At 41.2% G+C, this 27083-nt stretch overlaps 1 protein-coding gene across 1 annotated transcript in view; it reads left to right on the forward strand.

The window, feature by feature from the left end:
- LOC122810700 (CD209 antigen-like protein A) overlaps positions 1–27083 on the forward strand; it is a 573726-nt gene that overhangs the window by 328864 nt on the left and 217779 nt on the right. The window contains exon 4 of the mRNA XM_044082265.1: positions 25377–25519. Within this exon, the coding sequence (XP_043938200.1) occupies positions 25377–25519 (143 nt within the window). The remainder of the gene's footprint in view (positions 1–25376; positions 25520–27083) is intronic.

The following is a 27083-nucleotide window of genomic DNA, read 5'->3' on the forward strand; positions in this document are numbered from 1 at the left end:
CTAATTCCATTTCCCAAACAATGTAATAAACTTACCTGGCTAAGCCAAAATCATATCCACTTCTACCCATTTTAATAAGTCCACCTACAAAGAATCTACCACAGATTGCATTCTTACTGAGTTACCAACAAAATAATTTCCTGTGGCTCCATCCCTGATACTCTTAAGTGACCACTTGCCAACTTTCATAATTAGGTTCATAAGTTCATAGGTTCATAAGAGGTTACTAGGATACTGGCCCTAGAGTCCCAACAAGCCTAGCCATTTTTATCCCAAGATGCCCCAAGTGTCAGTGGTTAGATGAGTAAGTTCTCAGAGGTAAGGGTCTAAGGTAGTTAATACCGACTTCCTCCATCCAGAAGTGACACGGGCACCACCCTAGTATTGAATTTGCAGTTACCAATCCATTTATCTAGGTTATCCTTGAAGAGGGTCAGGGAGGGACTCTGTTTCATGTGAACTGGAAACTTGTTCCAGAGAAATAACAGTCTCTGGGAGATGTATCTACATGACCTGTTCATGTCAGATGCTAGGTTAAGATCCCTGGATTGAGTGCCCCTCATGCAGTTTAATTTATGAATGTGTAGCACTTCCATCTTTGCTGAGTCAGACACTGCTCTAAGCCAGACACAGGTCACCCCTTTGCAACTTGTAGGAGTCAGAATACCATGAAAGGGCTTTCATTCTTTTCATACAAGACTTGTTTTCTGTACCATATAAATTTCTTGTTGAGAAACTTCTGTGGTCATTCCAGTTGTTGCAGGTGTCTGGTGAATTACAGGCAAAATGGAGCATTGTACTCAATTACTGGTCTGATTAGGACTGAAATAACATCCTTAGATCTAGATGTATTGCATGTACTTATAAGGTGTGCCACACAGAAGGATTTACTTACTACTGTGAATAAATGTTGGTCATAGTTTAGATTGCTATGAACCTGAGTACCAAGACCACATACCAATGGGTCTACACTGTGCTGTCTGTAATGTAATTAGCAGGGATGTCAGCTTTCCCAAAGGGAATAATAATGCATTTTTTGCATTTAGCTTTAATCTGTGGTTTTGCCACCAATCATTTGTCTACGTTAACCCTGTCTGTAGTATATTAACATTGTTAGAGGACTCAATAAGTGCTCCCAATTTGCAATCATCAGCAAGCTTGGTCAATCTCCCCAGGCTACCTGGTCAACCCCTAGCTTTCAGATATTGGCAAAGGTCCTTGCCTCCCCATAGTGCTAATTTTTAGGCAATGTCAAAACTACAAATTGTCCAGTGTAGCAAAATTTAATTGAGACAAACTCAGGGTCATTTTGCTTAATGCTAGGAGCTTAAAAAACAAACTGCACTTCCTGGAAGCACTCATAGGTTCATAGGCTCATAGGTTCATAGGTAGGTACTAGGCTATTGGCCCATGGGCCTACATAAGCCTAGCCAACAAGGTTCTCTGGCTTACGCCACCAAAGAAAGTTATTTTTCTGTGCCACCGTTGAGCAGAGACACAGAAGTGATCCCGGGGTGTATTTCCTATTTCCCATCCACTCATCAAGATTCTTCTTGAAGAGTGCTAATGAAGAACTTTGCTTGACATAGATGGGTAGCCTGTTCCAGAGTATGGGAAGTCTCTGGGACAGGAATCTATCCCTCCAGCATGTCCTGTTTATTGTGGTGACAAGGTTTAGGTCCCTAGAGCGTGTAGCCTGGAGGGATTGGGATTTCTTTAGGTGTAGCATGTCTAACAGCTCTGGGTTTGACATAGCTTTATATGTTAGGCAGAGATCACCTTGGGGTAGGCGATATGCTATGAAGTAAAGCTGTAGTTTTTTGAGGTGGTCAGTGTAGGGCATTTGTTTGAGGCCAGTAATCCACTTTGTGAGGTACTTCTGTGGCCTTTACAGCTGCTGCAGATGTCTTGTGAGGTACATTCCAAAAGGGGCATTGTACTCTATAATGGGTCTAATGAGTGATGAGTAGAGTGGAACAATGACCTCTTTTTTCCTGGATGAGAACCCTTTTATGATGAGGTGTGCCATGTAGAAGGACTTCCTGACTACTGTGGCAATGTGATTATCAAAGGAGAGACTACTGTCCACCTGGGCCCCAAGGTCTCTTATCACACATTCGGTGTTAAGTAGATTGCTGCCTATGTGGTAGTTCATAGGTACAGAGTTTTTACTAAAGGGGATGACACTGTACTTTTTGGCACTGAGCTTGAGGCCATGGCTCTGACACCAGGCATCTGTCTCAGTGAGGCCCTTCTGTAGGATATCCACATCATTTGGAGACTTGACTATGGCTCCTAGTTTGCAGTCATCTGCGAACTTCATTAGCCAGAGGCTTTCTGTGTTAGCCTGTACTTCAAAGAAGTAGATATCAAATAGGAGAGGTCCCAGGACGGAACCTTGTGGTACTCCACTTGTCACTGCTTTGAGGTCAGATTTGGAGTCTGCAACTTTTACAGTGTGGGTTCTGTCAGTGAGCCAGTTGGCAACCCATCTTGTGACGTAGAGATTTATACCTAGTTTAGTGAGTTTAGCTATAATTCCAGAATGGGGGATGGTGTCGAAAGCCTTGGCAAGGTCAAGATAGGCTGTGTGAACCACCTTACCCTCATCTACGGCTTTGATGACTGCCTCAAAGAAGTCGATCAGGCTCAGGAGGCATAATCTGCCTTTCACAAACCAGAACTGGGTGGGATCCAGAGTTTGGAGGGTACCAATGTCTTTGTTTATGAGTTCCATGATGATACGTTCCATGGCCTTGCAGACCAGGCTTGTCAGGCTAATAGTTCGATAGTTCCCAGGATCAGTAGTGGCTCCTGCTTTGTGGAGTGGGATAACTGTTGCTGTGCGCCATTCAATAGGCACAAAGCCTGATGCAAGGCTATTATTGAACATGGTGCTTAAGTGGGGAGCAAGTTCATTCTGAAGTTCATGTAAAATGCAGCCTGTGATGTTGTCCAGTCCCATGGACGCTGTGTTTTTGGCTTTAGAGAGTGCAGCTTTTACCTGCGGAGTTGTGATTACAGGGACTCTGCATTCTTCCTGTATAGATATGGGCCCTTTAGGGGGTGAGAAGGGGGTAAAGTTATCACTGAACCTATCTGCCAGGATGTTGACAATATCAGTTGGTTCTGTAATTTTCGTGCCTTTGTGCTGTAACTCAGAGCAGATCTGGGTGTTGCCATTGAGATTCTTCACATAGCTATAGAATGTTTTGTGGTTGTCCTTGGAATTAGTGGCAATTTTGTTTTCGTAGTTAGCTTTGGAGGATCTTATAATGGATCTCAGCTTCTTACTGAGGCTGACCAGGGAGCTCTTCCACTCATAGGATTTTACTCTCTTTTGCAACAGTTTCTTCCTTCTGTTGTACAGTTTGTTTATGGCAGGGGACCACCAGATTGGCTTCCTTCTTTTGGAGGATAGTGTCTTGGTTTTGTTTGGGCTCAAGCTCAATGCCAAGAAATGTATTGTTATCCCCTTTGGGAAAAAACATGTATCCATGAATTACCATATAGGTGGCAGTACACTAAACACAGAAAGTGTGATAAGAGACTTAGGGACACAGGTGGACAGTGGTCTCACCTTTGATAACCACATCGCCACAACAGTCAGGAAATCCTTCTATGTGGCACACCTCATCACGAAGGGCTTTTCATCCAGAAAAAAGGAGGTCATTGTCCCACTGTACTCATCCCTCATTAGACCCATTATAGAATACAACACCCCATTTGGTATGTACCTCTCAAGACATCTGCAACAACTGGAAAGGCCTCAGAAATACCTCACTAAAAGAATCACAGGCCTAAAGCAGATGCCCTACGCTGACCACCTTAAAAAACTCCAGCTATACTCTGTCACATATCGTCTACTCAGAGGCGATCTCTGCTTAACATACAAGGCCATGTCAAACCCAGAGCTGTTGGACATGCTACACTTAAAGAAATCCCAACCCTCAGAGCTACACGCTCCAGGGATCTAAACCTTGTCATCACAATAAACAAAACATGCTGGAGGGATAGGTTCCTGACCCAGAGGCTCCCCAGACTCTGGAATAGATTGCCCATACATGTCAAGCAGAGTGCCTCTTTGGACCTCTTCAAGAGGAACCTTGACAATTGGATGGGAGAAAGGAAATTCACCCCAGGGATCACGTCAGTCGCCCTGTTAGACAGGGGTCCAGGAAAGTAAATAATGTGGGAAGAAATAGCCAGGGAATTGTTATGGCTAGGCTTGTAGAGGCCCTAGGGCTGATAGCCTAGTACCAACCTATGAACCTATGAATCTATGATAGCATGATCCATGCACTCGTGTAAGTGCTTATAGAGTGCATTTGTGTAGGATTCAGCAGTTGTAACTGTATTGTCCATCTGCATGGGTGTCATGAAGTTCACCACTTCTGTCTTAAGAAGCATGAAGTTGGTTTTGGAGAAATTCTTTACTGTGGTTTCCTTAATGGGGGGTGGGGGCATGATGTGGATATCTAGGGTGATTAGCTTATGGTCGGATCGGACCAATGAGGAGTTGACTTCAGGTGTGGAACACCGGTCACTCATGTCAGTAAGGACTAGGTCTAGGATATTGTTGCCCCTGGTGGGGGTGTGGATAAGTTGATCTAGGACATTGGAGTTTATGAATTCCAGAAAGCGTTGAGCTAAGGAGTTGGTACACAAGTAGTTTTCCCAGTTAATGGTGGGGTAGTTGAAGTCGCCCCTTATTAGGGTGTTTGGTTGAACCCTAATATCACCTTAGAGGATGCTGACATCTGTGCAGTTACCGAGATATGGTTCAAGGGTGCTGAGAGCACCCTGGTCGTGCAAGGCTACAATGCCTTGCACACATTCAGACATCAAAATGAGCATGAGGGAACCAAAGGTGGAGGTGTATCCATCTTCATTAAATCCAAATACACTCTTCGAGACTGGCCAAACTGCATGACTTTCTCAAACTACTCCATGTACAATTAACAATTGGGAGACTACCATAACACATCATTGCTAGCTATAGATCCCCAACCATGAACCAGGATAAGCACACTGCATACATAGGATTTACTGGAATCCCTTGCCATACAGCCCAACACCTTAATCATGAGAAATTTCAACTATACTTCCATAGACTGCAGGACATACATGAGCAAATACATGCTCAGCCCAAGGTTCCTGGACTTTAACAGAAACGCTGAACAAATAATCTGCACCCCTCAATATGGGCTCTAATGTTCTGGACATACTACTCACCAACATGGGGGTCACTTTACTTCAGCTACACAACACATATAAGAGAGCAGAAATCACCAAGAAAAACACTCTGTAACCACCAAATGTTAAGATGTAATATGTGCTATAAGCTTTCAGGTCTACACCCTTCATCAGCATACATCACAATGTCTAATCATCACCTTTAAATGGAGAAACATTTAGGTCACATGAACAAACCAGCCATACAAAAACAATAACAATAAAAACATGAAATCCATCTCATTAAAATGAAACATATTTAAAAGCACATAACATTTAAAACATGTGCATATAAAATACACAAATTATAACGTTATAATATTTACACATTCTCCCTTTGCCTTTTCACCAATATTGGTTTTAAGCTCACTTTATTATTTAATCCAGGTATTTTATCTGCTTGCAACCGAACTATCCATTCATACTCTTTCAGTTGCAATAAATTATCCACATCACCCCCTCTGATCCCCATATTCAACACATAAATACATCTAAATTTAAAGGAATGTGAACTATGTATCATTATATGTCTGAGTTTTTCTTGGACATATTAAATCTTAACGTTTGGTGGTTACAGAGTGTTTTTCTTGGTCACTGTACTTCCCCATGCAAGACGCCCTCCATGGTTAGGTCTGACCACAAATCAGAATGTTTTGAAGTAACTGCTGGGACTGACCCTCACAGGAGCAAAAATTATAAAAAAAAACATCAAAGCTAACTACAGCATAATCAGTGATGGTATAAAAAGCTTCATACCAACAATCACAGACACCAATGATCACTATGCAGAAGTGTATGCAAATGCCCTGTACAAATACTTTTAAGCACTCTGCTGTACCTGACAGGATCAAAACCAGGTCTTCCCATAAAAACAAGCCACCATGGTAGACTTAAAGTATAAACAGATTGTATAACAAGAGGAAGAAACTGTTGCCCAAAAGCAAGCTGGATATCACTCTGCAGAGGAAGAGTTCCCTCTTAAGCCTAAAGAAAATCAGAAATCTTGTAAAGTCTTCTAAAGCAAATTACAAAGCTAAAAATCACATCCCTAGCCAAGGATAATCATACGGCATTCTTATTCTGGCAAGGATAATTATTAGGCATTCTTTAACTACATCTGTAGTCTAAAAGGGAATGCCTAGGTATGTGACGAACTGATTGCAGATGAAACCACACATCACTGGAAGCTATCACTAACCTGTTAACTGACATATTCAAGACAAATTCACCCGCTATCCCCATCTACCACATCTCAAAGCATTCCCAGTACCAGTCCTCTGCCTAGTATCTCTTGAGAACAGGTCAACTCTGCACTCACCAAGGCCATAAACATGGCCCCAATGGGACCAGAAAATATCCCAGGTTGTTAATAAACAATCTAAAACAAGAACTAGCAGACCCACTTGGTGTTGCCTTTAATCATAGCTTGATAACTGTTTATGTAGCTGCAGAATGGAGAACAACAACAGCAATCCCCCTGCACAAAGGGGAGCCATCAACTGACCCTGGGAAATACAGACCCATAAGTCTAACCAGCCTCATCTACAAGGCCATGGAAAAAATTATCATGGACCTTATCAACAAGGACTTGGGTGACCTCCAAACCATGGACCCAACCTAGTTTGTATTTGGTAAGGGTAGATCATGCTTATTAAACTGGTAGACTTCTTTGAGAATGTCACCAAAGCCATGGATGAAGGTAAGACAGTGCACTTAGTCTGTGTTGACCTTGCCAAAGCTTTTGACACAATTCGCCACTCTGACATTGTTAAAAAACTCCCAAATAGGGATTAACCCTTATGTTACTAGATTGGCAGCCAATTGGTTTAACAACAGAACACCAATAGAACCAACAATGGAGAAGTGTGCCAAAAATAAACCATGAAGCAAAAAAAAAAAAAAACACAAAAGCACACTTAGGTCCAGTTCCAGACAAAATGGCCACACAATGAAGCCCAAAGGTTGCTCTCTTTATTCAACTCACTAACGCACGAAATGTACAGCATTTTCATCTTGCAACACTAAAGACTTCTTCAAATGTAAAAATCAAAGTGAGCAATCCTCTTTAAATACTCCCCCCGTTAAAGGTTTGATTTTTACATCTGAAGAAGTCTTTGGTGTTACAAGATGAAAACGCTGTACATTTGGTGCATTAGTGAGTTGAATAAAGAGAGCAACCTTTGGGCTTCATTGTGTGGCCGTTTTGTCTGGAACTGGACCTAAGCATGCTTTTGTGTTTTTTTGTTACCAACAGAACACACTGTCATAATTGGTAATTCATCACCAGTAGGGTACCACAGGGGTCTGTGCTGCACCCCTTACTGTTTGGCATCTATTTCTCAGAAGTGCAGACCAAAGTAGATGGCCTTTTGTCTCGCCAAGTTTGCTGATGATTGCAAACTGGGAACAATCATTGTGTCCCCCAACGATGTCAATATATTACAAGAAGGGCTAACACAAACAAGTGATTGGTGCCAAAGCAATGGTCTAAAACTAAATGCAAAAAAAAAAAAAATGCATTATTATTCCCATTGTGAAAACCAAATTCCCTACAAATTATAATATTGACAGCACCCCCGGAGTTCCAACCCAGTGGTGTGAGACTTGGGAACACAGATTGATAGCAATATGAATGTTGGCCACCATGTTTCCACAGTGATAAGGAAAGCCTTCTATGTAGCGCACCTCATAAGCAAGGGCATACCATCCAGGTCAAGGGATGATACAACTCCACTGTACTAGACCTTCATCAGACCACTAATGCACCCTTTCGCATGTACCTCACCAGACACCTGTGGCAGCTAGAGAGACCACAGAGGTTTCTCACTAAGAAAATACAGGAACTCCAAACCTTGACCTACATGGACAGGATGAAAGCCCTGTCACTTTATTCTGTATTTTATAGGCTGCTGAGAAATGACTTCTGCCTGGCCTATAGGGCAACATCCAACCCTGCCCTATAGGGCAACATCCAACCCTGTCCTAATGAAAATGCTGCACTTCCTCAAGTCAAATAGCACAAGAGTCACTCACTCTAGAGATCTCAACCTAGCTTGTGAGATTAACAGAGTGCACTGGAGAGACTGACGCTTCTCTGGAATTGAATTCCTATTCACATAAAACAGTGCTCCTCTCTGACCCTATTCAAAAGCAGCCTAGATAATTGTACAGGAGATCACAAATTCACCTGTGGGATGGCACCCATGTCCCTTATTGACAGGGGTAGTCAGTACTGATCACAGACCTCCTCTGTTCATAAATTTGTTCTGTGAGCTACCCAAAAAGAACAAATGGGGACACTTGGGATTAACATGGCCAGGCATGTAATGCTTTAGCGCTGCTAGCCTAGTAACCTCCTATGAACATATAACCCTGCAGTACTGGATGATCACTGTTTTTCAAACTGCAATGTGCATTCAGTCAGGGCAGAAAAACGCCTTTTATGATTTAAAATGGATGTCTGAATACTTTATGACAAATATATAGATTGTAAGTCCCTTAACTAAAAAAAAAATGTTAAAATCTAAAACAGGTTTGAAGCCATCTTGTCTACAGTATAACCAGTCTTTAGGTGTTTGTTTCTCTTGTGATTTTAAAATTTGACAGAAGGTGGATTATAGTAAACTTTATTTTCATATGCAGTAGATGACTTGTTTCCTCCTTTGATTCCACTCTTACTCAGATAGGACAATTCCAAGCAATGACTAACTACATAAGGAGTACTGGGCATAACAGAAGGAATGATGGCCTTATCCGGTGCCTCCATGCCAGTCACCCACAGATTATTTTCAGTTCAGTATATTATACATTAGCATGGTTACATTTTGTATTCTACTCTCACTAATACATTTGCCACTTTGCATTACAAATCTCCCTTATGGTGCTGAAAGTTAAACTTTTTCCATCTTCATATTGTCACTTAGAAGAACTGGGTTGCATTACAAAGAGACTCTACCATGCTGCAGTGCTACTCCAAGCATAGTTTTCTGGTCTAGTCCTGTTACAGTATTATACTGGGGGGCAGGGTCTGCACTGAGGAATCTATATGATGCAACAAAGTCCTATCTCTGCAAGGACGACTATACTATATGTAAATAATGGGATTCAGAAACCCATTGCCTTTTGTGTGATATGATTACCCTGCTGCATGAGTAGATCTCTCAGCTATAATGATCTCAAAACATACTCAAATCTAGGGTGTATAATAGTTTGTCAAAAGACATCTCCATTGCACACCTCTCCATCAACACCAAATCATCAAAATTCACTTCCATGATTCACTGAGTTTTTGTCAGGGTAAGGAAGTAGTCAGCCAGCTCCACAACTTTGCCCTTTTCCCCACTATAGTACAATCTCAGATTTGATATATATATATAGTTGATGTGTGTGCGGGTGGGGGGGGGGCACTTGAGTGGGTTTAATTTAGTGCGTTGTGTTCCATTGTATTAAGAGGACAACTGTTTCATTGCCATGGGTAAAATTCTGCGAATTGCAGAAGTGAATTTCGACTGTTTGGTGTCAATGGAGATGTTTGATAGAGATGTCTTTCAAATATTTTAATATAGACTCCAAATCTATGGCTTCACCTGTGTATGTTAGAGCTGGTACTGCATGGGTATTTTACTGTACCTTCAGGCAAAGTACTAACATACAGATGAACACTCTGTATGGAGCACATGCAGACATGGGAAGAGCAGGGCATAAAACTTATACTGGCACACAGACCACATGTAGGCGCAATGCTGCATACATGACAAAAAAAATCTGTTATGCATGCGTGATACTGACAAATTCAATAACGGCATGCTATTGTGATTCTAAAACTCAGTCTGAATTTGTAGATAAAGGAGATACAAGTCATACCCACTGCAAAATGTGGCCAACTCAGAAACAACACTGCTGTGCATGTGAAGTGTCCGTCACCCCCACCACATCCTATACACAATCTGTATTGCAGTGTCGATTGTTTGTCAATACTGTCAGTGCAGGCTACTGGCCTCTCTAACATGTATTGCTTGCAGTATGATACTGACATCATAATGACCTATGGAACCTATGACCTTATGAACATACAGGTACAGCATGACATAAGTCATTAAAGCTTATTCATCTGAATGGGGCATACATTTACTTAGAACTTTTACAATGGCATTGTAAAATTAAGCTCTGTGCTGTTGAGAGCCTTACTTGGATTGAAGAATTTGGTGTATGGTTCCAGGACTTTATTCACTTAAGTTGCTTGAGGAATTCTGGAGGATTTTTCTCAGAAATAGACATGTTATGGTCTGAACTAGAATACTTTTAAATACTTGTACAAAGGGGGCATGCATGGCCCCTACAACACATATAAAGAGCACCCTTCATCAGCATACATCACAATGTCTAATCATCACCTTTAAAATGGAGAAACATTTAAGTCACATGGAACAAACCAGCCATACAAAACATATATAACAATAAAAGCATGAATTAATCCATCTCATTAAATAAACCATTGTTATTTAAAAGCACATAACATTTAAAACATGTGCATATATAAATACACAAATTATAATGTTATAATATTACACATTCTCCCTCTGCCTTTTAACCAGTATTGGTTTTAAGCTCACTTTTATTATTTAATCCAGGTGTTTTATCTGCTTGCAAACCGAACTATCCATTCATACTCTTTCAGTTGCAAATTATCCACATCACCCCCCTCTCATCCCCATATTCAACACATAAATACATCTAAATTTAAAGGAATGTGAACTATGTATCATTATATGTCTGAGTTTTTCTTGGACATATTAAATCTTAACGCTTGGTGGCTTAAGCAGAGTGTTTTTCTTGGTCACTTTACTTCCCCATGCAAGAAGCCCTCCATGGTTAGGTCTGACCACAAATCAGTCTGTTTGGAAGTAATTGCTGGAGCTGACACCATCACAGGAGCAAAAATTATAAAAAACATCAAAAGTTTAACTACAGCAAGATTTCAGTGATGGTATAAAAGCTGCATACCACCAACAATCACAGACACCAATGATCACTATGCAGAAGTGTATGCAAATGCCCTGTACAAACACTTTTAAGCACTCTGCTGTACCTGACAGGATCAAAACAAGGTCTTCCCATAAAAACAAGCCACCACAGTGGACTTAAAGTATAAACAGATTGTATAACAAGCGGAAGAAAGTGTTGCCCAAAAGCAAGAGGGATATCACTCTGCAGAGGAAGAGTTCCCTCCTAAGCATAAAGAAAATCAGAAATCTTGTAAAGTCTTCTAAAGCAAATTACAAAGCTAAAAATCACACCCCTAACCAAGGATAATCATAAGGCATTCTTATTCTAGCAAGGGTAATCATAAGGCCTTATTTAACTACATCTGAAGTCTAAAAGGGAATGCCCAGGTATGTGATGAACTGTTTGCAGATGAAATCACACATTACTGGAAGCTATCACCAACCTGTTAGCTGACATATTCAGTACAAATTCACCCGCTATCCCCACCTACCATATCTCAAAGCATTCCCAGTACCAGTCCTCTGCCTAGTATCTCTTGAGAACAGGTCAACTCTGCACTCACCAAGGCCATAAACATGGCCTCAACGGGACCAGAAAATATCCCAGGTTGTTAATAAACAATCTAAAACAAGAACTAGCAGACCCACATGTCATTCTCTTTAATCGTAGCTTGATAACTGTTTATGTGGCTGCAGAATGGAGAACAGCAACAGCAATCCCCCTGCACAAAGGGGAACCATCAACTGACCCTGGGAAATACAGACCTTTAAGTCTAACCAGCCTCATCTGCAAGGCCATGGAAAGAATTATCATGGACCTTAACAAGAACTTGGGTGACCTCCAAACTATGGACCCACCCTAGTTTGGTTTTGGTATTATGTTTTTAAACTGGTAGACGTCTTTGAGAATGTCACCAAAGCCATGGATAAAGTTAAGACAGTGCACACAGCCTGTCTTGACCTTGCCAAAGCTTTTGACCCAATTTGCCACTCTGGCATTGTTAAAAAAAATCCCAAATAGGAATTAACCCTTATGTTAATAGATGGGCAGCCAATTGGCTTATCAACAGAACACCAATAGAACCAACAATCGAGAAGTGTGCCAAAAATAAACCATGAAGCAACACAAAAGACTTAGGTCCAGTTCAGGTTATTATGAAGCCAGTGTTGTTTTATTCAACTCACTAATTCGATTTAATGTACAGCATTTTCATCTTGCAACACTAAAGACTTCTTCAAATGTAAAAATCAAAGTGAGCAATCCTCTTTAAATACTCCCCCCGTTAAAGGTTTGATTTTTACATCTGAAGAAGTCTTTGGTGTTACAAGATGAAAACGCTGTACATTTGGTGCATTAGTGAGTTGAATAAAGAGAGCAACCTTTGGGCTTCATTGTGTGGCCGTTTTGTCTGGAACTGGACCTAAGCATGCTTTTGTGTTTTTTTGTTACCAACAGAACACACTCTGTCATAATTGGAGATTTATCACCAGTAAGGTACCACAGGGGGTCTGTGCTGAAACCCTTACTGTTTGGCATCTATTTCTCAGAAGTCCAGACCAAAGTAGATGGCCTTTTGTCTCACCAAGTTTGCTGATGATTGCAAACTGGGAACAATCATTGAGTCACCCAACAATGTCAACATATTACAAGAAGGGCTAACACAAACAAATGATTGGTGCCAAAGCCATGGTCTAAAACTAAATGCAAAAAAAAAAATGCATTATTATTCCCTTTGTCAAAACCAGATTCCTTACAAATTATAATATTGACAGCACCCCTGGAGTTCCAACCCAATGGTGTGAGACTTGAGAACACAGATTTATAGCAATATGAATGTTGGCCACCATGTTTCCACAGTGGTAAGGAAAGCCTTCTATGTAGCGCACCTCATAAGCAAGGGCATACCATCCAGGTCAAGGGATGTTACAACTCCACTGTACTAGACCTTCATCAGACCACTAACAAAATATAATGCACCCTTTTGCATGTACCTCACCAGACATCTGTGACAGCTAGAGTGACCACAGAGCTTTTTCACTAAGAAAATACAGGAACTCCAAACCTTGATCTACGTGGACAGGTTGAAAGTGCCATCACTTTGTTCTGTATCTTATAGGCTGCTGAGAAATGACTTCTGCCTGGCCTATAGAGCAATGTTCAACCCTACCCTATAGGGCAATGTCCAACCCTGCCCTAATGAAAATGCTGCACATCCTCAAGTCAAATTGCACAAGAATCACTCACTCTAGAGATATCAACCTAGCTTGTGAGATTAACAGAGTGCACTGGAGAGACTGACGCTTCTCTGGAATTGAATTCCTATTCACATAAAACAGTGCTCCTCTCTGACCCTATTCAAAAGCAGCCTAGATAATTGTACAGGAGATCACAAATTCACCTGTGGGGTGGCATTCATGACCCTCATGGACAGGGGTAGTCCGTATTGATCACAGACCTCCTCTCTTCATAAATTTGTTCTGTGAGCTACCAAAAAAGAACAAATGGGGACACTTGGGATTAACATGGCCAGGCTTGTAAGGCTCTAGGGCTGCTAGCCTAATAACATCCAATGAACCTATAACCCTACAGTACTGGATGATCACTGCTTTTCAAGCTGTAATACGAATTCAGTCAGGGCAGAAAAAAGTCTTTTGTGATTTAAAATGGAAGTCTGGATACTTGTATGAGAAATATGTAGATTGTAAGTCCCTTAACTAAAAAAAAGAGAAGAAATAGCCAGGGAATTGTTATGGCTAGGCTTGTACAGGCCCTAGGGCCGATAGTCTAGTACCAACCTATGAACCTATGAACCCTTGAAAAAGCATTAAGACTAAAATTATCTAAAAAAAAGATTTGAACCCATCTTGTCTACAGTGTAACCAGTCTTTAGGTGTTTCTGTTTCTCTTGTTCATAGGGTCATAGGTTCATAGGTTCATAGGTTCATACTAGGCTATCTGCCCTAGGGCATTTATAAGCCTAGCCAGAATGTGTTTGGCTTTTGCCACCCATTTTAAATTTATTTTGCTATGCCCTTTTCCGAGGTTAGTATACTGTGCCTCTGTCCAACAGTGACACAGAAGTGATACCCGGGGTAAACCTACGATCTCCCATCCACTCATCAAGATTCCTCTTGAAGAGAGTCAATGAGGGACTCTGCCTAACCTGGACTGGGATTTTATTCCAGAGTGAAGGGAGCCTCTGGGTTATGAATCTGTCCCTCCAGCATGTCCTATTTATTTCAGTGCTGAGGTTCACGTCTCTCGAGCTCGTAGCTCGATGGGATTTGGATTTTCTGAGGTGCAGCATGTCCATTAATTCCGGATTGGACATGGCTTTATACGTCAGGCACAGATTGCCTCTGAACAGGCGGTATGCCACTGAGTAGAGCTGGAGTTTCTTTAACCGGGCAGCATATGGCATCTGTTTGAGCCCTTTGATCCTCTTGGTGAGGTACTTTTGGGGTCTTTCCAGTTGCTGCAGGTGTCTGGTAAGGTACATCCCAAAAGGGTCATTGTACTCAACTATGGACCTGATGAGGGATGAGTAAAGAGGCACGATGACCTCCCCTGATCTAGATGTGAATCCCTTCATGATTAGGTGGGCTATAAAAAATGTTTTTCTAACCACTTTGGCCACGTGGTTGTCAAATGAGAGATTGCTATCAACTTGGTCCCCAGGTCCCTAATTACTTCTTCTGTACTTAATGGATTACCACCTATGTGGTAATTTGTGGGCACTTTGTTTTTTGCCAAAGGGGATGACTATACACTTTTTGGCATTTAGCTTGAGGCCATGGCTCTGGCACCAGTTGTCTGTTTCTATGAGGCCCTTTTGGAGGATGCTTGTGTCGGCTGGAGAGTCGATTATGGCGCCCAGTTTGCAGTCATCTGCGAACTTGGTCAGCCACAGCCCTTCCGTGTTGGCCTGTATCTCCGAGAAATATATACCGAAAAAGAGAGGTCCCAGGACTGAGCCTTGTGGGACACCACTTGAAATTGGTTTGGAGTCTGACATGGCTCCAGCAATTCTAACCATGTGGGTTCTGTCCTTGAGCCAGTTTGCAATCCATCTAGTGACATAGGGGTTTATATTTAAGCTGGTGAGCTTATCTGTAATGCCCGAGTGGGGTATTGTATCGAAGGCTTTTGTGAGGTCCAGGTAGGCTGTGTGGACCACCTTCCCCTCGTCAATCGACTTGGTGACTGTTTCAAAGAAATCAACCAGGTTTAAGAGGCAGGATCTGCCCTTAACAAAGCCAAACTGGGTAGGATCCAGTGTCTGTAGGTCCCCAATATCTTTATTTATGAGGTCCATGATGATCCTTTCCATAGCTTTGCAGACCAAGCTAGTCAGGCTTATGGGGCAATAGTTTCCAGGATCCGTTGAGGCACCACCTTTATGGAGAGGGACCACTGTTGCTGTACGCCACTCTTTGGGCACATATCCTGTAGTAAGGCTGAGATTGAACAGTAGTTTTATGTTTGGGTTTAGCTCTTCTTGGAGTTCATGTAGGACGCAGCCCGGGACACTGTCTGGTCCCATTGATGCTGTGTTTTTTGCTTTGGAGAGGGCGGCTCTTACCTGAGCATCTGAGATGTCAGGGGGGCAGCACTCTGCTGGGATAGATATTTGCACTTTGGTGGGGAGTTTGCACTAAACCTGTCAGGTAGGATGTTGGCAATGTCTGTGGGTTCGGTGTATTTTTTGTCATTTTGGACTAATTCTGAGCATATTTGGGAATTACCACCCAGTTCCTAACATAACTAAAGAAAGCCTTGTGATTATCTTTAGTGTCCCAGTAATTTTTCTCTCAAGCTGGCCTTAGACAATTTTATGAGTGCCCGTAGTTTTTTGCTAATACTGATCAGTGATGCCTTACCTTTTTGTGATTTTGCTCTATCATTTAGTAGCTTCCTCCTTCTATTGTATAGTTTGTTTATGGCTGGGGTCCACCAAACAGGACGTCTGCCTTTGGAGGCTTGGGTCTTGGTTTTATTTGGGATCGCATGATCCATGCATTCCTGAAGGTGATCATAGAATGCATTTATAAAGGATTCTGCTGTCTGGGCCGTATTTTCCACAGGCCCGGGGGCTTTGAAGGATTCCACCTCGGTTTTGAGGAGTGTGAAATTTGCTTTAAAGAAGTTTTTCACTGTGATTTTCTGGGCAGGGGGTGGGGTCGGGATGTGAATATTCAGTGAGATTAGTTTATGGTCTGATCTTACCAGTGAGGGGTACACTTCTGGTCTGGAGCATAGAGTCCCCATGTTGGTGATGATCAGGTCCAGTATGTTTTCCCCTCTTGTGGGAGTGGTAACAAGTTGTTCCATAGCATTTGAGTTTATAAATTCTAGGAACCTTTGGGCTAGGGTGTTTGAGCTAGAGTAATGCTCCCAGTCTATGTTTGGGTAGTTGAAGTCGCCCAATATAATGGTGTTTGGAGAGACCTTCATATTTTCCAGTGTTCTCAGGAAGGCCGAGTGGGGTTCCTGGGATTGGGAGGGTGGACTGTAGCAGGCTATAAACTGGAAGGCAGTTTTACCCACTGTTAGTTGCACATGGATAGACTCTGATGCTTCGTGCTTTGCCACCAACCTGGAGGTGTGGGTATCTTTGATGAATATCGATACTCCCCCTCCTTTTGTGGTTCGGTCCAAGTTTTGGGGCCGAAAAGCATGGTATGAGGTATAACCTGGTAGTGCTGGGGTGCTCTCGGCCCTGAACCAGGTTTCTGTTACTGCACAGATATCAATGTTCTCCATGCTAAGGAGAGTTTTGAGTGCATCTTGAGGTTTAGACTTCTGGCATTGAGTAGCATTACTCTTAGTTTCTTATCCCTTGTGATACCTATGGAGGTGGGTTTGTCTTTGAGCCTTGCCTAAAAAAGGCACTATGGGGTAGCAAGAGCCTTTGCCAATATCCGAAAGCCCAGGGGTGACAGGTGCAAGCTGTCCCTAGCGAAGCATCGTGGCTTGTCGAGCATATCATCCCAAGCTGACAGGCATTGATCCCCTTTGAATGACACCAGTACTTAAGCCAGTTGTTGAAATTGATCATCTTGTCTTCATATTGTCGATCATTCTTGGTGAGGGTAAGATGCTACTCAAGGTCAGGGTCATAGCAGCCTGGGCTACATGCTCAGAGAGCTCCTCTATGTCTCTTTTCATGTAGTCCAGGGAGGTACATCTCAGGTCATTCACACCAGCATGGACAATGACTGAGTCATATTTGTACTTGCCTTGGAGTGACCTGAGTGCTTGTGTTATGTGGTGGATCCTAGCGCCCGACAGGCTGCTCACCATGACCCTCTCCTTGTTCAGCCTGGTGAGTGGGACGTCAGTGTGCCTGACGATAAAGTCACCTATTACAAGTGTATCAGGTGTGTTGTTTAGTCTTAAGGGCTGTGACTGTTCGGCACACTGGCTTTGTGAGATATGTGTTGCACGTGTTTTGTTTTCGGGTAGTGGTTGCTTAGGTGTCTGCTTTGGAGGTCTCTGCTGCTTAGGCAGATCTTTATTTAGAGCCTCCGAGTATGTTTTTGTGTGATTATGTGTTTGGTAGGTCTATGTGAGACTGGAATTGTAGTGAGTGTGGTTTCCTTCTCCTCCTGACTGGTTATGCCAGTACTGAGTTGAGAGAGCTTAGCCTCCAGTTTGGCTATATGGTTGCATCTCTCACATGTGTTGGAATTTGTTGGGAGGAGGAGAGGGTTGCCTGTGTACATGAGGCAGTTGTAACATTGCCTCAAGATTCCCAGATTCACCAGCTGGACCAGAGAGGAGATTGACAATTGACCTTTGGACATGCTAGAATAATATCGGGAATTCCTTTATAATTGAAAACAAGGCAAGTGGGAAGTGAGGGTGTAGTGCTTTTAATTTTTAGTGCTGACTTATATAATTGCTTTAGTGAGCAAGTGCCAGGTAACTTAAGTGCAATGTGTTACAGGTAACTTAAATGCAAAAACAACAAACAGTAACTTTCTTTCAAGTGAAACAAGGAAATAAGTACAGTAAGCAATGCAGATATCACTAGTGATCCACAGAAGCGCTGAGAAGCCACGTATTAGGTGGAATTAGCATTCCAGGGAAACAACAAGCAAACAAACAACAAGCATACAAACAAAGCTAGATTCAGCAGGCCTGGATCTAGTCTATGCTACAGCAAACAAGGTGTACCAATTTCAGTAAGATACAGTTCAAATATTCAGGCACTATAAACCTTTAACCAGAAATTCCCAGCTCAGAAGGGCAGAGTCCAGCCTCTTCTCCCACAAGAGTGCAGACCATGAACCTTCTTAATGTAAAATAACTGGCCTCAAGCCCAAGTGCTTAAACCAGAACTAATACACTTTAAGAATAACAGACATTAGGCTCTCAATCAGCAGTTCCCAACTTAGAAGGATGAAAGCTACCTGTCCTGCCACCACAGTGCATGCCACAAACCTTCCTAATGTAAAACAACTGGTCTGAAGCCCAAGTGCTTAATCCAAAAGACTTAGAATGATAGCTACACTTTAATCAAGTTACTACCAAGCAGTAATAAATACAATTGAATACTTTAGAGAATGCCTGGATTAGTGCTCAAGTTACACAAACAAAGCTAGATCCAGCAGGCCCGAATCCAGTCTATGCCACAGCAAACAAGGCGCACTAACTTCAGTAAGAAGCAGTTCAGATATGCATGCACTATAAGCCTTTAACCAGAAATTCCCAGCTCAGAAGGGCAGAGTCCAGCCTCTCCTCCCACAAGAGTGCAGACCACGAACCCTCTTAATGTAAAATAACTGGCCTATTTTAAAATATGACAGAAGGTGTTGTGGATTATAGTAAACTTTATTTTCATATGCAGTGAATGACTTGTTCCCTCCTTTGATTCCACTCTTTTACTCAAAAAGGACAATTCCAAGGAATGACTAACTACATAAGGAGTACTGGGTATAACAGAAGGAATGATGGCCATATCCATTTGATTGCCTCCATACTTGATCCTTACAGGCCTATTTTCAGTTCAGTATATTATACATTAGCATGGTTACATTTTGTATTTTACTCTCACTGATACATTTGCCACTTTGAATTACAAATCTTCCTTATTGTCACTTAGAGGACCTGGGTTGCATTGCAAAGAGACTCTGCCATGCTGTAGTCCTACTCCAAGCATAGTTTTCTGGTCTAGTCCTGTTATAGTATTATACTGTGGGAGGGGGGGGTGACAGGGTCTGCAATGAGGAATCTATATGATACAACAGAGTCCTATCTCTGCAAGGACCACTATACTATATGTAAATAATGGGATTCAGAAACCCATTGCCTTTTGTGTGATATAGTCCTACTCTGCATGAGTAGATCTCTCAGCTATAATGATCTCAAAACATGCTCAAATCTAAGGTGTATAATAGTGTGTCAAAAGAAATCTCCATTGCACACCTCTCCATCAACACCAAATTGTCAAAATTCACTTCTGCGATTCATGGAGTTTTTGCCAGGGTAAGGAAGTAGTCAGCCAGCCCCACAACTTTGCCCTTTTTCCCCACTTTGGTACAATCTTGGATTTGATATATATAGTTGGGGTCTGGGAAGGGGAGCCCCCTCACTTGGGTGGGATTGATTTAGTGTGTTGTGTTTCATTGTGTTATGAGGACAATTGTTTCACTGCCTTGGGTAAAATTCTGCAAATTGCAGAAGTGAATTTCGACTGTTCGGTGCCAATGGAGAGGTGTTTGATGGAGATGTCTTTCCATGAACTAATATAGACCCCAAATCTATGGCTTCACCTGTATGTTAGAGCTGGTACTGTAGGTATTTACTGTACCTTCAGAGCAAGTACTAACATACAGATGGAACACCTCTGTATGCAAGAACTGTCCTGACATATAGGAAGAGCTGAGGATAAAACTTGCTGGCACACAGACCACGTGTAGGCACAATGCTGCATTCATGACAAAAAAATCTGTTATGCATGCATTGATACTGACAAATTCAATAATGGCATGCTATTGTGATTCTAAAACTCAGTCTGAATTTGTAGCTAAAGGAGATACAAGTCATACCCACTGCAAAATGTGGCCAACTCAGAAACACTGCTGTGCATGTGAAGTGTCCGTCACCCCCACCCCATCCTATACACAATCTGTATTACAGTGTCGACTGTTTGTCAATACTGTCAGTGCAGGATACTGGCCTTTCTAACATGTATTGCTTGCAGTATGATACTGACATCATAATGACCTATGGAACCTATGACCTTATGAACATACAGGTACAGCATGACATATGTCATTAAAGCTTATTCATCTGAATGAGGCATACAATTACTTAGAACTTTTATAATGGCATTAAAAAATTAAGCTCTTTGCTGTTGAGAGCCTTACTTAGATTGAAGAATTTGGTGTATTGTTCCAGGACTCCTTATTCACTTAAGTGGCTTGAGGAATTCTGAAGAAATTTTCTCAGAAATAGACATGTTATGGTCTGAACTAAAATACTTTAAAATTCATCCAACGATATGTGCATAGGTATGGATAGCAACAGGTTTGGGGTCATGCAGTGGAGACACTCCACTATCTTGCTTTTCAACCCCAAAATTGTAGATTTTCCCTGTCCCCCCATTGTGACATCTTGGATGGCACTCTTAAATATGTACCTCACAATGTTGAGCTACTAACTGTATGGAGCCTGGTAGGACAGGAGTAGTTAATGAGATTTTAAAGCAATCTATGGTAATGAATCCCATTATTCATTCTTTAAATACAATCCCAATAGATGACTCTAGTGGTCCATCAAGTCTGGAAGACGTTGTCTAGAGCCACAGCTGAAAGTATTTATCAGCTTTGGTAATACAGGTAAGGAGCCTGCCTATAGTGCCAAAGCCACCATACAGGTAGAACAACATGGGCATGAACCCTTCTTACACAACAATGCAAAAAATAGAAGACATTCATAACAGGAAGCATGGCCATTATGCATGCATTCTCCCCATCCATGAACCATGACAGGCACACAGGCCTACTAGTCCACCAGGAAATTCCTTCTGTTTTTTAACATTTGTGTAAATGAAAGTCATCTCAACTGAAAATTTAAGGATAATATGCAAATGACCTAACAGTATATGTGAACATCCCTTGGACACCCCCTCAACTGTGCCCCCCCCCCCAACCCAGAGAGGAACAGCACCAACTGGATGTGGAACTTGCTTCCCTCCATGTACTATCTACAGTAACATATCTTTTATAAAGGTGGAGCCATTGCTTCACCAAAACTGCCTATTGACTTTACTTTTGGGTAGTACATAATGCTAAATTATTTTGGCACTAGGGTTACCACCTGTCCCTATTTGACCTGTTGCACTCTGGGATAAAAACATGAAAATAGCAAATATCCTTAGATTTTAGGACAAAAATATTCCCTAAGTTTCCTCCATTATTTAATAAAAAATATTTTGTATCTGAAGCATCTTAAAAATGATATCAAACAAAAAAAATGCTCAAATTCTATAAAAGTGAGCTTCTGTTTTGACAACAAAGTGAAGTCAAGTCCTAAGTGTGGTTGGGACATGCTTTTTGTCCTGGAAAATGACATGTTTTGAAACAAAATATCCCACTTTAGCATCTGAAAAGTTGTCAACCCTATTTGGCACTTCAAGCCTGATTCACCTTTTGGAATTGTGCACAGGGCTCTGCCAGTCCACTTTTAGATATACTTAAGGATGACTGGCAAGACCATTGGTTTAGACTAAGGTATGGGGTAACTGCTCAGTACAGAGTGGCCTTCCATGCTCAAGTTCTCTTGGAATCTGCAAATGCTGGAGGTGAGACAGGTAAAGCATTCTTTAGCTATGTTCGCACCTCAAAGGCAATACACAATTGTATGCAGAGCTCATTGTAAATGGAGCCACCTATACTGAGCCAGAAGATATAGCAAACATCCTGGCTGATAAATTCAGCTCCAACTTTACTCTTCTCTCCCTCTTAACCTTCCCTCAGGAAATATCATCTAATACCCCCTACTATCACTAGGTAGCAGGTCCTTAATGCTCTCTCTAATTTCAAGAACACCACATCAATGGGCCCAGACAATATACCAGGATGTCGTCTAAACAGCATGAAACATGACCTTTCAGCGCTTCTGGAATTACTATTTAACTGTAGCTGCCAAACAGGCTTCATGCCTCATGAATGGTGAAAGGCAACAGTCATCCCACTGCACAAAAGTGGGCCATCTACAGACCCTGGAAACTACAGCCCTACAACTCTCACTAATCTTGTATGTAAAGCCATGGAAATAATCATGGAGAAGATCAATAGAGATATAGTAAACCTCCAGACACTGGACACAACCAGTTTGTTTTGGTAAAAGGCAGATCATGCCTACTCAACCTGGTGGATCTTTGAGAAGGTCATCAAAGCAATGAATGAGGGCAAAATCATTCACACTGCCTCCCTTGACCTGGCCAAGGCATTTGACACAATTCTCCACTCGGGCATGGTTGACAAACTCAGGAGGTAACTGGCTCACACACAGGACCCAGGAAGTTAGAATTGGGCAGTCCACCTCTACAAAGAGGCCAGTCACAAGTGGTGTCCCTCAGGGATCAATCCTTGGATTGCTTCTTTTTGACATTTACTTCTCAGAAGTTAAGGGTAATGTCAGTGGTCTCTGGCTGACTAAATTTGCAAATGATCACAAATTTGGAGCCATCATTGAATCTCACACTGACAAATGTTCTCCATGAGGGGCTGGCAGACAAACAACTGGTGTCCGTGTCATGGACTAAAATTAAATGCCAATAAATGCATAATAGTATCCTTTGGGAAGTCATCTATCCCTGGTAATTATCATATTGACAACATACCCCTTACAGTTGACCCAGTACTCAGGGATGTAGGGACACACAGATAGTAAGCTAGCCTTTTATCATCACATGTCTACAGTGGTGAGCAAATCATTCTATGTTGAGCAAATTAAAAACAAAGGTATGGCATCCAAGTCCAAGGAAGGTCCTTGTTCCACTGTATATGGCATTCATCAAACCTATCTTTCAGCACAATGCCCCATTTGGTATGTACCCAACAAGGAATATCCAAATGGAATGTCCAGAGGTTCCTTCCTAAAAGAATACAGGGCATAAGAATTATGTCCTATGGAGACCGTCTCAAGGCCCTATCCCTGTAGTCTGTCTCCTACAGGCTTTGGAGGGGAGATCTATGCCTGGCATACAGGGCATTGTCAGACCCCACTCTGATGGACCTCCTGCATACCCACAAAATAAACAGTACCAGAATTACCCATTCTAAACACTTTAATCTTGCCTGTGATATAAATAGGACCTACTGGCGAGATAGATATGTAACCCAGAGACTACCACATCTATGTAACAGGCTCCCCAGATATGTGAAGCAGAGTTCCTCCCTAATCCAATTCAAGTGCAACTTGGACAATTGGATGGGAAACTAGAAATTCATACCTGGTTTGGCACCTATGTCTCTGATGCAAGCAGGTAACCTGCAAATGGTTCATCTCCCAGGCCCATGCTTACACTTATCAAGGGTATCATAATTTGTCAGATTTTGGATGCACAGCTAGGCTTAAAAAGGCCCTTGTGGTAGTTAACCTAGTAAATATCTATGAACCTATAAATAGTCAATAAAGTAGAGACTACATATGATTTTAAGTTAATATCAAGCATGCTATGCCACAGGACCTTGAACACCAGTGTAAAATATCTAAATGGTATGGACCACTAAAGTGAATGGGCCTTACTGTAGTAGGTGGTTCTCTACCTCTATGTCAGTACTGGCACTGAAGGTATCACAGGGTGAAGAGGCCATTATCAGTACCAACATACAGGATATGTTGTACTCAGGATTGGTATGCCTTCAGTTTGAGACCACAAAGGTCTAGACAGATGCATGGAAGGGCTATTTCAGTATTATCTTTCAGTCACAAAGAATGACATAGAAAAACTAATTTAAGAAAATAAAAACTACTTTTGCAGCATATCCCCAAAAATGTCCACCATCATCAATATTTTTTGATTAACTAATGTATAAATGACCAAGTCTTACCTGACCATGGCCATCATAATGTTAAAGTTGGTCTTCATGATGGTATTAGGTGTATTCAGCAAGTGTAAAGTGGGCTCAGCAGTCCTCAAGTTACAGCAGTAAAATATAATGAGGTTGATTTACACTGAATGTTAATAAATCTTATAACCTATTCTTGTTTTATATAGTGTCCCTAACATTTGCAGCACTGGAATAGCATCAGCTAATGTAAGGAATACTCTGCATATTTGTGTGATGTCATACTGGAACAAATTTGGGATTTAATATTAGACTAACATTAAAGGATGATGGAGTTCCTTCGCTACACAGTCTCTGTTTTGGAATTGAGCCTGCTTGCAAAACTGATATCATAAATGTGCAGCTGTATACCCAGATGCCTGTGTGGCCATAGCTAGTTCACAAAGGCATTGGCAAAGATAAGACTACAGCAAGGAAACTGTAATGAAGATGTTTACCACAGAATATGTCAGAATCTGATCACCCACTCCTGGAGTAGCAGTACTCCATTGCATTGTATACCTCATTATTGAGAGGTAATGTGTAGGGAGTACTCCCCCAGGAATAATGTCATATCCAGGGGCAGGCTGGTAAATCAGAATTAGGGTAGGTTTTGAGGATTATTTTGGCATTCTGTTATGCTACCTTGGTTCTTTTGGAATTTGTCATTTTGTGAATATGCTCTAGCTCAATGCCTAATGACCACTACGAAGTTTGATGCCTTTGATTCAATGATGGAACTTGTGAATGTCCACGTAGTCTTGAAAGCATGAATTGATGGGCTGAGGTTAAATGAGGAAGGTTAAATATGGATTAATAAGGCATGCTAGACATTTTATTGTCTTCAAGTTTATTGACCCATAGTCCCAGATCTGGAAATCAGTGCAGTTTACATACATGCTCAATAGATCACTTGCCATTTAGCATAACATTGATATCCTGCTGGGAAATCTGTGTATTTGAAATATATAGTATTTACATCTGTGCTGAAAATAAGATTATGGTTGATACTGTATTTAAATTCCTGTTTTAAGCAATATCTGTGCAATGTTTTTCTGATGTATTTTGCAGATGATCTCTGTGAACCATGCTGGAAAAGATTTGGAGGCAAATGCTATCAAGTGTCACAAGATGCAAAAATTTGGAACTTTTCCAGAGAATCTTGTAATAAACTTGGGGCAAACCTCATTACTATGAAAAGCCAAGAAGAACAGGTATGACACAGATGTATAATAAAATAGACTGGGAGTTGGTAATCCTTGTATGATTCATATATGTCAACAGACATTGGCTAATTTGTAATATGTCACAGGGAGGTTAATATGCCATGAAACGATATATTGGAGCAGAAACGTTAAAATGTATTGAATATCCTACTCTGTAAATTGAAATTCTGATTTGTAAAAGTGGAGAATGTTATGATTCAAAATTAGGTATGCTGTGTTAAAGTTTTTATAAAAAACGTGGGTTAAACCAAAGTTTATGCTAACACTTTTATCCTGAAATATGCTACTGTTATTTAGGAGCGTTACATAACATAAGGGTTATCACAAAGTGTACATGATGTGTGCACTTTGTGTATCTTTGTGAGTGAATAAATGGCAAAAGCATTGTGGTAGGGCTGTTCTTGAATTCATAAAAGTTACCTTTGTGTACACCTTGTGTTAAAAGACATTTGGGGGATTCATAAAAGACAAGTCTCATTCTTTGTGACTTCAATGATTTATCATCTGTTAAGAATTACTTTAAGTTCTTGCATATTCACAATCATGTCTTCGTAATGCTGTCTACTTGTCTTAGCTTCTGTGGTCCTTGTTTTTCTCTTTACCTTTTCCCAGCATTATTGCTTTCTCTTCTACTAAACTCAGTCTTTGCTTTATGTTACTAAAGCAGTCTGGGCTTATTTCCTTGAGTATTAATTGATTTGCTCTTACCTTCCACTGAAAAGTTTCTCCACAAGCACAGTGCAAAAGCATGGCTTTACTTGTAGTGTAGCTCTCACAGCTGCTATTATTGGGAAAACTATAGCTTTTATTACACAGTCCCTTTTGATAATGTAAAGTCTTTGCTCTAACATTTTATTCAGATTTGCCATAGCTTTCATTCTAAAGCATGCATCTTTTAATTTTATGGCTGCAATCACCATCTGCAGAGATCAATGAGATCAGATAACTCAGAGTGGTATCTTATCAGAGGCTGTCATCATTTCTCCTGGCAATTTTGTAACCTGTCATTTTGCATGATATATTCAGCACTTTGAATGAGTAGGGATGTCTCAATCCCGAGCTAGTCAGTTATTCCATATTTAGTTATAGCTTTTGATCTTTATCTACACACAGATTATTCAGGGAGCAAGTAAACTGACTTGGTATCCCATTTTTTTTATTTAGCCAGTTTGTTATGGTGCACATAATCTAAGACTACAAAATAGTTATTAATGCAGAAGCAAATATTGTTCTGGAACTCACTTGCTTTCTCTGTTATACAGCATTGTTGGCGGTTTGATCTCTAGTGAGTCTACATTCTAAAACCAGCTTGGCATCTTACATCTAGCAGTTCAATGTGCATAAACTGCTAACATCTAGCTTGCAGGATCTTGAGCATAACCTTATTAGCACGTGAAACCAGTGCAACTGTTTGGTAATTTAAACACTCCTCAACAATTACCTTTTTTTTTGAGTTGAGAAGATAAATTGACCTTTAGCAATGTTTCCAGTGTTAGCAAATTCCAGGCAGCACTGTAACAGAATGTTTTAAAATTTTAAACAAGTCAGCTGA

Source organism: Protopterus annectens, chromosome 9.part0 (genome assembly GCF_019279795.1).
Source record: "Protopterus annectens isolate FY-2018-M chromosome 9.part0, PAN1.0, whole genome shotgun sequence".
Taxonomy (NCBI): domain Eukaryota; kingdom Metazoa; phylum Chordata; order Ceratodontiformes; family Protopteridae; genus Protopterus; species Protopterus annectens.